Source organism: Rosa chinensis, chromosome 1, assembly GCF_002994745.2.
Source record: "Rosa chinensis cultivar Old Blush chromosome 1, RchiOBHm-V2, whole genome shotgun sequence".
NCBI classification, from domain to species: Eukaryota; Viridiplantae; Streptophyta; class Magnoliopsida; order Rosales; family Rosaceae; genus Rosa; species Rosa chinensis.
Genome location: NC_037088.1, coordinates 18,946,320 through 18,957,329, shown reverse-complemented (window position 1 = coordinate 18,957,329; position 11,010 = coordinate 18,946,320). Strand labels below are relative to the sequence as shown.

Below are 11,010 nucleotides of genomic sequence, written 5' to 3'. Positions count from 1 at the left end.
GCCCTAATTCTTTTTGTCCAAACACAACCGCTCTCTCTCTCTCTCTTGCCCAGTACCTCACCACTCTCTCTTGCCCAGAGGTAACCCAAATGATATGTACACCACCGATTAAAAGCAACCCAGATCTGTACCTCCAAAACCAGACAGATCAAGCACAGTTCGTCCTCCTTCAATTCTGAAAAGCCCTAGAATTGTCTACCCTTTCTGCACAGTTCAAGCAAACAACCGGAAACCAACACCTCTCTCTATCTCTCTCTGTGCGAAGCAAATAACCTCTCTGTCTCTATCAATCTCTAAGCGGTTTCTGCGCATCAAATAAACGAAGACGCGAGAAGCCCAGTATTCGGTGGCGGCACAGCAAATCAACAGGTGGGCTTGCCGAATCTTTGTCTGCAGTCCAGGTAATTAAGAAATCCTTTTAATCTCGAATTGTTACTGTTGTTTGTCCTAGTCTGATGATCTATCTAGCCCAGATGGTTTATATAGCGATAAATTATAACCCAAAACCAGAATTTGAACGAATGAATTTTTTTTTTTTTTTTGCAATATCAGAATTGGGTGATCAAGTGTGGATGAGAAGGGAATTGAAGATGAAGAGAATTGGGAAAGAAGAGGGTCATAGTTGAAGGGAAGGGGTGAGGAGATAGAGAAGTGGGTGTGGGATAATTGTTGTCTGTTCATAAACATGTTTGGCTGTTAGAGTTGGTGGAGTTAGCAAATTTGTTTGTTGCTGGTGAAGATGGGGGGTTTGGTAGCGGCAACTTGTATTCAACTTTATTGTTTGCTCGTGCAAATCCAACCCTTACTCTTGTGTTTTTGGAAAAAAAAAAGTGCATACTGGACTCGGTCATAGCTTCAGTTTCAGTCAACCCTGTGTCTCTCTTTTGCTTTGATGAAACAAATTTGAAGGTTGAATTTCAATTCAAAAACTTGATTGGGAAGATCTAGTGTGTTCATTGCAATACAACAAAAACTAAACCCTAAGTTTTTTTTTTTTGATTGCAAATTACAGTAGTTTGTTGTTGTTGGTGTTTCCTCACTTCGTTTTTTCCTCAAATCATAAGTTTAGTCATCTCAAATTAAAAAGAGAACCAAAAGAATTTTTTTAATTCCTTATGGAAATCTCTCCAACCAGAACAAGTTGGAACTGAGGAAAGAAAACATTAATCTCAGACAAAAACATAATTGCAATTTAAGTCATGCTAGTTTCTCTTAATGTACAGAGGACTACAATTGTTGTTCATTTGAATATTGATAATGGTAGTGATGATACTAGAAGTTTTATCTTATGATTGTGGGGGAACTTTACTTTTGTCTAGCTTAGGGACAACAACACTACTTTCAATTATGTCTCTTATCTAATGGGAGCTTGGCTTGTAGTTACAAAGAGAGGTGTTTGGGATATACTATATCAGAAGCGGAAAAATTTCTTACTGAAGCAATCTACCATGCTGTTTTCAGGGAAGCAAGTGCATACTGGACTCAGCCACAGCTTCAATTTCAGTCAACCCTGTGTCTCTCTTTTGCTTTGATGAAGCAAATTTGAAGGTTGAATTTCAATTCAAAAACTTGATTGGGAAGAAGATCTAGCATGTTCATTGTGATACAACAAAAACTAAACTCTAAGTTTTTTTTTTTAATTGCAAATTACAGTAGCTTGAGGAGGTAGCTAGTTGGGTTGTGGATCTTGGTTTTTGATTGTGTATGCTTTGCAGCTCCTCGAACTGGAACAGAACAATTGGCCTACTCCTCCTATTGAGTAATCTCCAAGGTAGTTTTACTTGATTTCATCATTTTATTTTGCTATTAATTGTAGATTTTATTGGAGTTAGGTTGGGGTTTATGGCTCGATTTGGTTCTTGTGATTGCTTGATTTCGTTAGGTTGGGGATACTTGGCTGATTTTTAGCTTAGAGTATGAAGTTTTATTGTTTCTATATATTCTTGGGTTTTGTTCTAGTCAAATGATTGGAGCAGGAGTTGCTGAAACTGAATTAATTTCCAGAATAAGTAAAACTGGAGCAACAGCTGATGTCCTCTTACAAATCAAAAGAAAGCATGTTCTGTTTATTATATCCATCTTAATCTAGCAGTCTTTTATTTGAGATAGAATCCTTAGAAACACATACCTTCTATCTTTGCTTGTCCCAGTCTAGCTATCAACAACATAAATTTGCTTCCCTTCCGTTTTTCCTTATAAATGCTGACACATTTAGGCGTTGAATGCAGTTTTTTTCCTGTTTCAGTCTCCCTCTGAAACCACAGGATCTTCTTCTCTGTCTTTTGCATCCACATTTCTACTGGAAAAAAACACCAAGTGATTCTTGGAATGATTTCAGTTTCAAAGATTTGAGCTTTACTACTTTTTTCTCTTACTGGGTATTGTTCTGTGAAGCTCTAGCAGCCTTTATACAAGGTGACAAGGTTGGGGTTGGACTTGTATCTTAGTTTGGGTGCATGATGAAAGCTAATATGAATGTAATTGTTTATTGCAAATATGAATGTAATTGTTATAGAGATTCCTTCTCTGACCAAACTAGATATATGTTGATGAGATCATAGATTTCATTGCATTCGCAACTTCATTTATACATTCAATCTACAATCTAAGATGCATTTTTGTCGTTCTGATATTCTGTTCATATATTAGTTATTATTCAATAGTCTTATGTTGTACCTGACATTCAGTTCTTGTGGTTCAATGTTGATAGGCATGCAACAGCAATGTTGATAGGCACGCAGCAACAGTGTTTCTAGTTTGAAATCGGTTTGTTTTTCCATTACTGGGAATCGCTTCCCATCTCTAACTTCAAGACCTGGACCCTTTCAAGTTTTCTATTCGGTAGGTTATATCATTGTAATACTACTGTGACTCTTCTTCTTTGTTATGTTTGCCTCAATAATCTCATAGATAAATTTTTACATTATTGGATTTGAATCAATAGGTCCAGTTTAATTGTATGGGTAGTAGCTTTTTGTTCATTGTGCTTCTCTAATCACAAGAAACACTTATATTTTAGTTTCTGCTGCAGAGAACACCATCCATTATTTGAAAAGGCTGCTCATCTTCAAGTCAGTAGTGACGGATTTGGAGTTAATTTTAGCAATTCAAAGCCAAGAGCTTGATATTACCGGGTTAGTACTTCTTCCCCTTTTTTATATTTCTGTTGTTTTCATTTATTATGGAAGAAGTACTAAGTTTGTCTGTGGCAATGTTATGGATGTGATTTTTTTTAATTTTTTTATTTTGATGTACATTAGTCTTTTAGAGTCTCCACTTTTTATTTTAAATAAAATAACATTATATAATTTACGTAAAATATAACTTGTACAAGACATACATATTCTGATGTAGCTTAAACCAGGACAAACTTCTAAATAATGGAAAACTCAATTAACACAAATATGTAGCTTTGATAAACCTTTAGCCTTTGACATACATAATCTTGACTCAATGTTTTGTTTGATTGATCTAGAAAACTTGCATCTCACAATGGATAAGAGTTGGATAAACTTAGGCAACAGATGGTCAAAGAGGGTTATTGATGGTTATGAAGACTTTTTGAAGTTTGCATACACCAATAAGAATGAAAGTGAACTAATAAGCTGTCCATGTAGAAAATGTTGCAATCGGCCCATTTATTTGCCCAAAGAAACTGTGCGAAAACATCTCAAAGATAATGGGTTCTTGAAAAAATATACGAATTGGATTTACCATGGAGAACCTCCAGTTGCTACTAACCATGCCAACTTTGAAATTGAAACTGAAGTTGATTTAAATGTCCAAGATGATATGTTTGAAATGTTGCATGAAGCTATGGGCATTCCAAATATGGGTGAAACTGATGATCCTCCATCAGATGATCCCCAAGTTGGGCCAAACCAAACTACTGCTCACTTTTTAAAGTTGTTGGAGGGTGCACAACTTCCACTATATCCTGGCTGTAAACGCTTTACTTCATTATCATTCATTGTTCGAATGATGCATAATAAAGTTTTACATGGGTGGTCAGATAAATCATTCACGAGGTTACTCAAGGACTTGGCTAGTGCTTTCCCGGAGGATGTGTTACTTCCCAAGTCCTACTATGAGGCTAGAAAAATAACAAAAGATTTAGGTTTCACGTATGAAACTTGGGATGCGTGTAGGAACAACTGCATGTTGTTCCGAAATGATGACATAAACCTTGATGAATGTAAAGTATGCAAGAAGTCTAGATGGGAAGACAAAAAAGACTCTACAGCTGATGTTGGAACTAGCAAATTAAAAACAAAAAAAGCTGTCAAACAAGTTAGATACTTTCCTTTGAAGCCAAGGTTGAAAAGGCTGTTTATGTCATCAAAAACAGCAAAACTGATGAGATGGCATGCAGAAGAGAGAAAAAATGATGGTGTTTTTAGGCATCCTGCCGACTCTATGGCTTGGAAAGACTTTGATGCTAAGAATTCTAACTTTTCTGATGAGATTCGAAATGTGAGGCTTGGGTTAGCATCTGATGGGTTCAACCCATTTAGGACAATGAATATAGTCCATAGCACTTGGTCGGTGATTGTGTTTCCCTATAACCTACCTCCTTCATTATGCATGAAGCAGCCATTTCTTTTTTTGTCACTGCTTATTGATGGTCCTAAAGGACCAGGTGACAAGATTGATGTTTATATGCAACCATTGATAGAAGAGTTGCTGGAATTATGGGAGAAAGGTGTAGAAACATGGGATGCATCAAGTAATGAAATGTTTACATTGCATGCTTCCTTATTGTGGACTATTAATGATTTCCAGGCTTATGCAAATCTGTCCGGGTGGAGTACGAAGGGTCAGTATGCTTGTCCATGTTGCAACTCATAAACTGACTCTTGTTGGTTAAGTAATGGTAAGAAGCATTCTTATGGGGGTCATCGTCGGTGGCTACCTAATGGCCATAGGTTTCGAAAGGATGGGAAAAATTTTAATGCTAAACTTGAATTTAGAGCAAAGCCTAACACATTGTCTGGAGTTGATTTGTTGAGACAAATAGAGTCTGAAGGTATTGTCACTGAATACAAAAGGGAGGATCTCCTAACAAGGAAAAGAAAACCAGCGGCTGTAGAAGTAGATGCTCATGGAAAAAAAAAAACCACATAATTGGAAGAAAAAAAGCATCTTCTTTGAGTTGCCTTATTGGAAGCACAATTTGATACGTCACAATCTTGATGTAATGCATATAGAGAAGAATGTTTGTGACAATGTATTGTGGACCATATTAGGAGATGCAAAAAGTAAGGACAGCTTGAATTCTCGACGAGATCTTGAAGAAATGAATATTAAAAATCATTTGCACTTGAAGATTGATGAATCTGGTAAACCCAAGGCACCTGATGCAGAGTTTGAGATGAAAAACAATGGCAAAGACTTATTCCTAAATGTAATTCATGAGTATAGAGCACCAGATGGGCATGCCTCTAACATTTCACGTCGTGTGCGTTTGCAAGATAGAACCTTGGGAGGTTTAAAGAGCCATGATTGTCACATTCTTGTTCAAGAGTTGATCCCATTAGCTATAAGAAAATCCTTGCCCAAAAATGTGGTTGAAGTATTGATTGATTTGGGCAGATTTTTTAAACAATTGTGCTAAAAAACAAACTGTGCAGCAGACTTAGAAAAAGCACAAGAGGGAATTGTGTTAACAATTTGTAAGCTGGAAAAGATATTTCCACCCTCGTTCTTTGATATAATGGAGCATTTACCTATCCATTTGGCGGAGGAAGCACTTATTGGTGGTGCTGTTCAGTTTCAGTGGATGTACCCTATTGAAAGGTACCTCTTTACTTTGAAAGAATATGTGCGTAACCGAGCTCATCCAGAAGCTTCAATTGCTGAAGGCTACTTGATGGCAGAGTGTATGCATTTCTGTTCTCTTTATCTAAATGATGTGGAAACCAAGTCAAATCGACCAAAGAGGAACAAAGATGGTGATGGGGAGAGACATGGGATTAAATTCAAGCTTACAGACATTGAATGGGTACAGGCTCATAGATGGATCTTGTTCCATACGGATGTTGTCACACCTTACTTAAGGTATGTGGTCCAACTCACTTAACAACAAAATATCCCTTTGCTTAGAAACATTGTTTACTTATGCTTACATCTGATTCTGACTTGCTGTTTCTAACTTAAACAGAAAACATATTGCTGTCCTTAGAAGCCAGAACCCTCAAGCTGATGACCAACAAATTCAACGTATCCATTTTGACAACTTCCATACATGGCTTGGTGATCATGTATGTTAAAAGTTTTCTTAAATACTTATGAGTTCAGACTTGCATTCTTATTTTTATTTATTAAATAGTATTGTTTGTGAAACAGGTCAAAAACTTGGAAAACATATGTGCAATAGCTGTGCCTTTAGAAATCAGTGTATTAGCAAAAGGACCTAGTGATCAAGCAGTGAAGCTTAATTCATATAAAGTGAACGGATACAACTTTCGTGTTAAAAAGCTTGATGATAAAAAGGAAACACAAAATAGTGGTGTAACTTTGAAGGCAAATACCATGAGTGTTGCTAGTCGGAATGACAAGCATCCTCGTGTTGATCCTTTGGCTTACTATGGACAATTGATTGATATTGTCAAAATCAATTACTCAGAACATTTAAAATTTGACTTGTTTAAGTGTGATTGGATTGATACTGCATCAGGGACAAAACAAGATTGTTTTGAGTACACTTTGGTCAACTTTAAGCATTTGTTGTACAAACATGATCGAGTGGGTAATGAACCTTTCATTTTGGCATCCCAAGCACATCAAGTTTATTATGTTCCTGATCCGTTGGAGAAAGATTGGTTAAGTGTTGTCATATCCCCTGCAATAGAGTTATGTGATGCAGATAGTTACCATGAAGCTGACCCCTATATGTTGCTGGAAGTTGATGAGAATTCAGCAACTTTGGATGATACAGAAATGATCGAATGAGATAATTTCTGTTTTCTTTGCTTTTGTGTAAATGAATGGAAAACAATTTGCCACTTTTGATGTAATATAATATCTACTAATTAATATTAACATGGTCTATTTATACATCTTTTGTGCATTATGAGAATGATAGGTGCTACTTTATGTTCTATAGCTAGTTTATATTACTTTATGTTTATGGTTTGTTTCATGTCTAAGTACAGGTTCTTACCATGAAGAGAACAAGACAAGCAGGTCGACCTCGTACCATGTCTCAACTGTTAGAAGCAACTTCATCACGTTCTGGAAGCACAGGTCGCAGCGCAAACGAATCTGCACAGCTGCCTCCTCCATTACCAGCAGGTATACCTTAAGGTTCTTCTTAAATTAACAAAAAATTATTGTGCTTCCTCCTCATAACATTATATTTTATTAATGTAATATTTTAGTAGTAGAAGAGCAAGTCAATACGCCAACAAGTAAAGTCGCACGAGGACAGAGCAAAGGCATTCCGGAATGGAATACAGGTGTTAAAGTACATGTTCAATTTAATGGAATCAATTTCCAGCCGGTGGGGGAAAGGGCAGGTCAGCTTAAGTCACAATTGGGTCAAATAGTACGAAATGGCCATAGGGTACCTCTAAATATTCTTGATTGGAAGAAAGTTGGTAATTATGTGAAGGAAGAAATTTGGGAAGAGGTTAAGGTAGGTGAAAATCAATACTAATACTTGTTACATGTGTGAATTTCCTGTATGGTACTAATGTTATGTTAATTGTAGAAAAACTTGGTGGAAGTCCCTGAAGGTTATAAATCAGTATGCTTGGAAAATTGTAATTTGCTTTGGAAGGACCATAAGAGCAAAACAAAATCATTTCACTATGCGCCCAACAAGGACTATCCTGAACTTGGTTCTAAAAATCCTCCGCATATTGTTGCAGAGCAATGGTCTGAGCTTGTTGCATATTGGAGCAGTGAGGATGCAAAGGTAAAGTACACAACTAAGTACATATGTATAGTGAGCTTCACAAGTTACTTTAACACCTTGAGTTTGAAAACTTGTAGATGATAGCAGAAAAAAATTCAATTAATCGGGAGCTGCGTGGCCCATGTCACAAGACCGGTCGAAAACATTTTGCCCAAGTGCGATATGAGGTACTAATTTCAAATATTTGGATCATTGTTTCTTTAATCTCATACATTGCTTTCTATAATTGAAAAATGACTATAATTTTATTCAACAGATGGAAAAAGCTGGAGAACCAGTTGATAAGTTTAGTGTTTGGAAGAGAACACGTGACTTAAATGATCACCTTGTGCAAGAGTTCATTGTAAACTACAGTTTTTGAGGCTATATATATATATGTATCAGATTCATTTGTGATTATTATTAGTTTTAGTTTGTCAGTTCAGTTCAGTTACTTATATTCAAATGTAATGCAGAAATCATATGAAGAGAAACTTAGAAAGGAGTCGGAAGAGGATCAGAACTTGACAGTGTTAAAGACCGAATTTTCCACTCTTTGATGGGAGATGATGGTCATGGGTATTGTCGTACTTTTGGAGCTGGTGTACCTCGTAGTCTAATATATCCAAAGGAGTCAAATATATCTCAAAGCACAAATGATCTCGTACAAAGAATCACTGAACAAGTGCGTCAAGAGTTTCAAGTGCAGCTTCAGCAACTGCATGCTCGAATTGATTTTCTGCAGAATAAGGACACTAGCACAGACTCTCCTGGAGAGGTTGAGTACAAACTTAATATGCAAACATATGGTTTATAAATTGGACTTTTGTTAATTGTATGTATTACTACTTACACTAACTTAAGTTTATTATGTGTATATATGTATTATATATTTCCTAGGTTGCTGATGCAACTAGCGGGCATGAAATTTTGAGGGAGTTTATAGGAGATGAAGTAACTCCGAATGCAAATCGTGACCAACCCTCATTGGAGCAGAATTCTCCAGTAATATCCCCTTCAAAAAATGGATCTAAAGGGTAATTCTCCTATAATTTTAGGCAGCAACAATCTTCTTATATTAATTGTTCATATTGCTCTTACATGTTGTATTTCTAGTTTATGCTTGACATTTTCATAACCATGGAGTTATAATTGGCTTGCTTGCAAATAGTTGTGTTGCTTAAGGCTAGTTATCGAGGTCTATACTTATGATTTTTTATGTTCTTCATACACTTTCATTTAAGATTCAGTGGTTAATTTCGAGGCTAAATGACAGAAGTCTGCATTTTGTAGTTTTTGACCTAGTTGCCTTCTTACTAAAAACTGTACATTTTGGCTGGGTATTTGAACTTGGTGTCTTCATGAAATTTTCAGTAGCCATCTACAAGATCATTTCAAAATTGAAATCTCATGAAAAGGAGTTTTCTAGAGTAAGTTATGATTTTTCGAAGTTGAGGGTCTGCATCAGGAAATTCTTCAGTTGATACTATGTTTCTGTTTGTTTCTATGTTTAAACTCGTTCTGGGTTGGAAATGAATGGTTACAATATGTTATCTGAAAGTCAGAAGATCCTAACTGTATATCATGAGCTCTAGCTCTTATTATTTTTGTTGCCAAAGCATGTTTTGGAATGATCTTATATGATTATAGGCCATGGCAGTTATCTTCTCTACCAATTTTGGGGAGCAGATGAGCTATATAGGCAAAATACCACCTGGGCGTACCACCAGTTTGGATGCATTTACATGATAGGTTTAATTGAGGTGAAAGTGAGTTTGTTATATTGAAATGATTAGTTATTCGGATTTGTACAACAGTGAATCCGAAAGCTGAAAAGCCGTCCCTAGATTGTATTTCTAGAAGTTTTGATGTTCATGGTTGTTGAAAGGAAGACTTGGGCGGAATGGTCCTATAGTTAGATATAGATAGATGATAACAATGCCACTGTTCTTAGAAGTGTGTCACTAGTATGTCTTATTGCTTTGTCTTGTTGAAATTGTGATTCACTACTGGCTTATCATATACATATTGGCATTGCATTGATAAAATAGTTTACCTCCCTTCTTAGCAAGTATTTCCAAGTCTATTTTTAAACTTCAACTCTGTAGTAGTCTTGTGTCTAGCTAGAGATTTGATGTGAAAAGAAAGTGAAGGCAAATGGGTCGAGTAGGTTAACCCTTGAAAGAGAGATTGCTATTGACTATTAGCTGATCATCTTAATTGAATGTTATGGAACTTTGAACCTATTTTCATTTATGACTGTATTTTGCTCGTTGCATCAAAGTAAATGAGGTAGTTTATGGCATCACATTAGCCGGCCATCATAGTATTCCTCATCAATGCCGAAGCTTAGCTCTCTGAATTTACAGTATGAATATTAGTTGCTTGTAAAGTATTAGCTACCCATTGCGAGAAGATGAATCTTGTGGACATGAATATGATAGACATGCACACACAACGACACCCTTGTGCATTACAATAACTGTTACTATTGATTGAGGTCCATCAATGCCTTAATGTTTTTTGTTTTGTTTGTATAGACATCATCACGAAAGAATATGTGCATTTTGTTGTCTATCTTGTTTACTGGACATTAAGGTAACATTGGTTTTTCTATGTTTATATTACAGGTTCTCATGGCAAAAAGAGCAAAGCAAATGAAAGCAAGTGCAAAGATCACAAAATGACAAAGTAAAATGGTGCAATTGTGAATTGTTGTTTTATTTCAAGTGTGGTTATAATTTTCAATACTTGAAAATGACAACACATTTATTTTCATTTCAGTGTTTGTATTTGAATATGATACGATGACTCAATAGATATGTTTAACTATATTTTTCATGAATTAATGTTAATTTCTGCAGATATTTAATTGCTTAACTATTATTATTATTATTTATTTGTTTAATTTTGTGAAAATAGGCAAAAAAAAATAATAATAATAATAATAATAATAATAATAAAATAAAATAAAATTAGCATTTGCAACGGCCATTTCAGCGTCGCAATAGGTATAAAATTATATAGTTTTATCTATTTATAAAAATATTTTAATAAAAATTTATAAATATATTTGCGACGGCAAACTAACCGTAGCATCAATTTTGGCGGCA

General features: G+C 35.6%; 1 protein-coding gene across 1 annotated transcript; it reads left to right on the top strand.

Annotated features, from left to right (window-relative positions):
- The first annotated feature begins 7,199 nt into the window (after window positions 1–7,199).
- Window positions 7,200–8,457, top strand: LOC112186497. Its single transcript, XM_040519681.1, has 6 exons — window positions 7,200–7,293; window positions 7,380–7,636; window positions 7,712–7,918; window positions 7,996–8,085; window positions 8,175–8,261; window positions 8,374–8,457. Exons 1-6 carry the CDS (start codon window positions 7,200–7,202, stop codon window positions 8,455–8,457), a joined length of 819 nt encoding a protein of 272 aa, XP_040375615.1.
- Window positions 8,458–11,010: the final 2,553 nt, after the last annotated feature.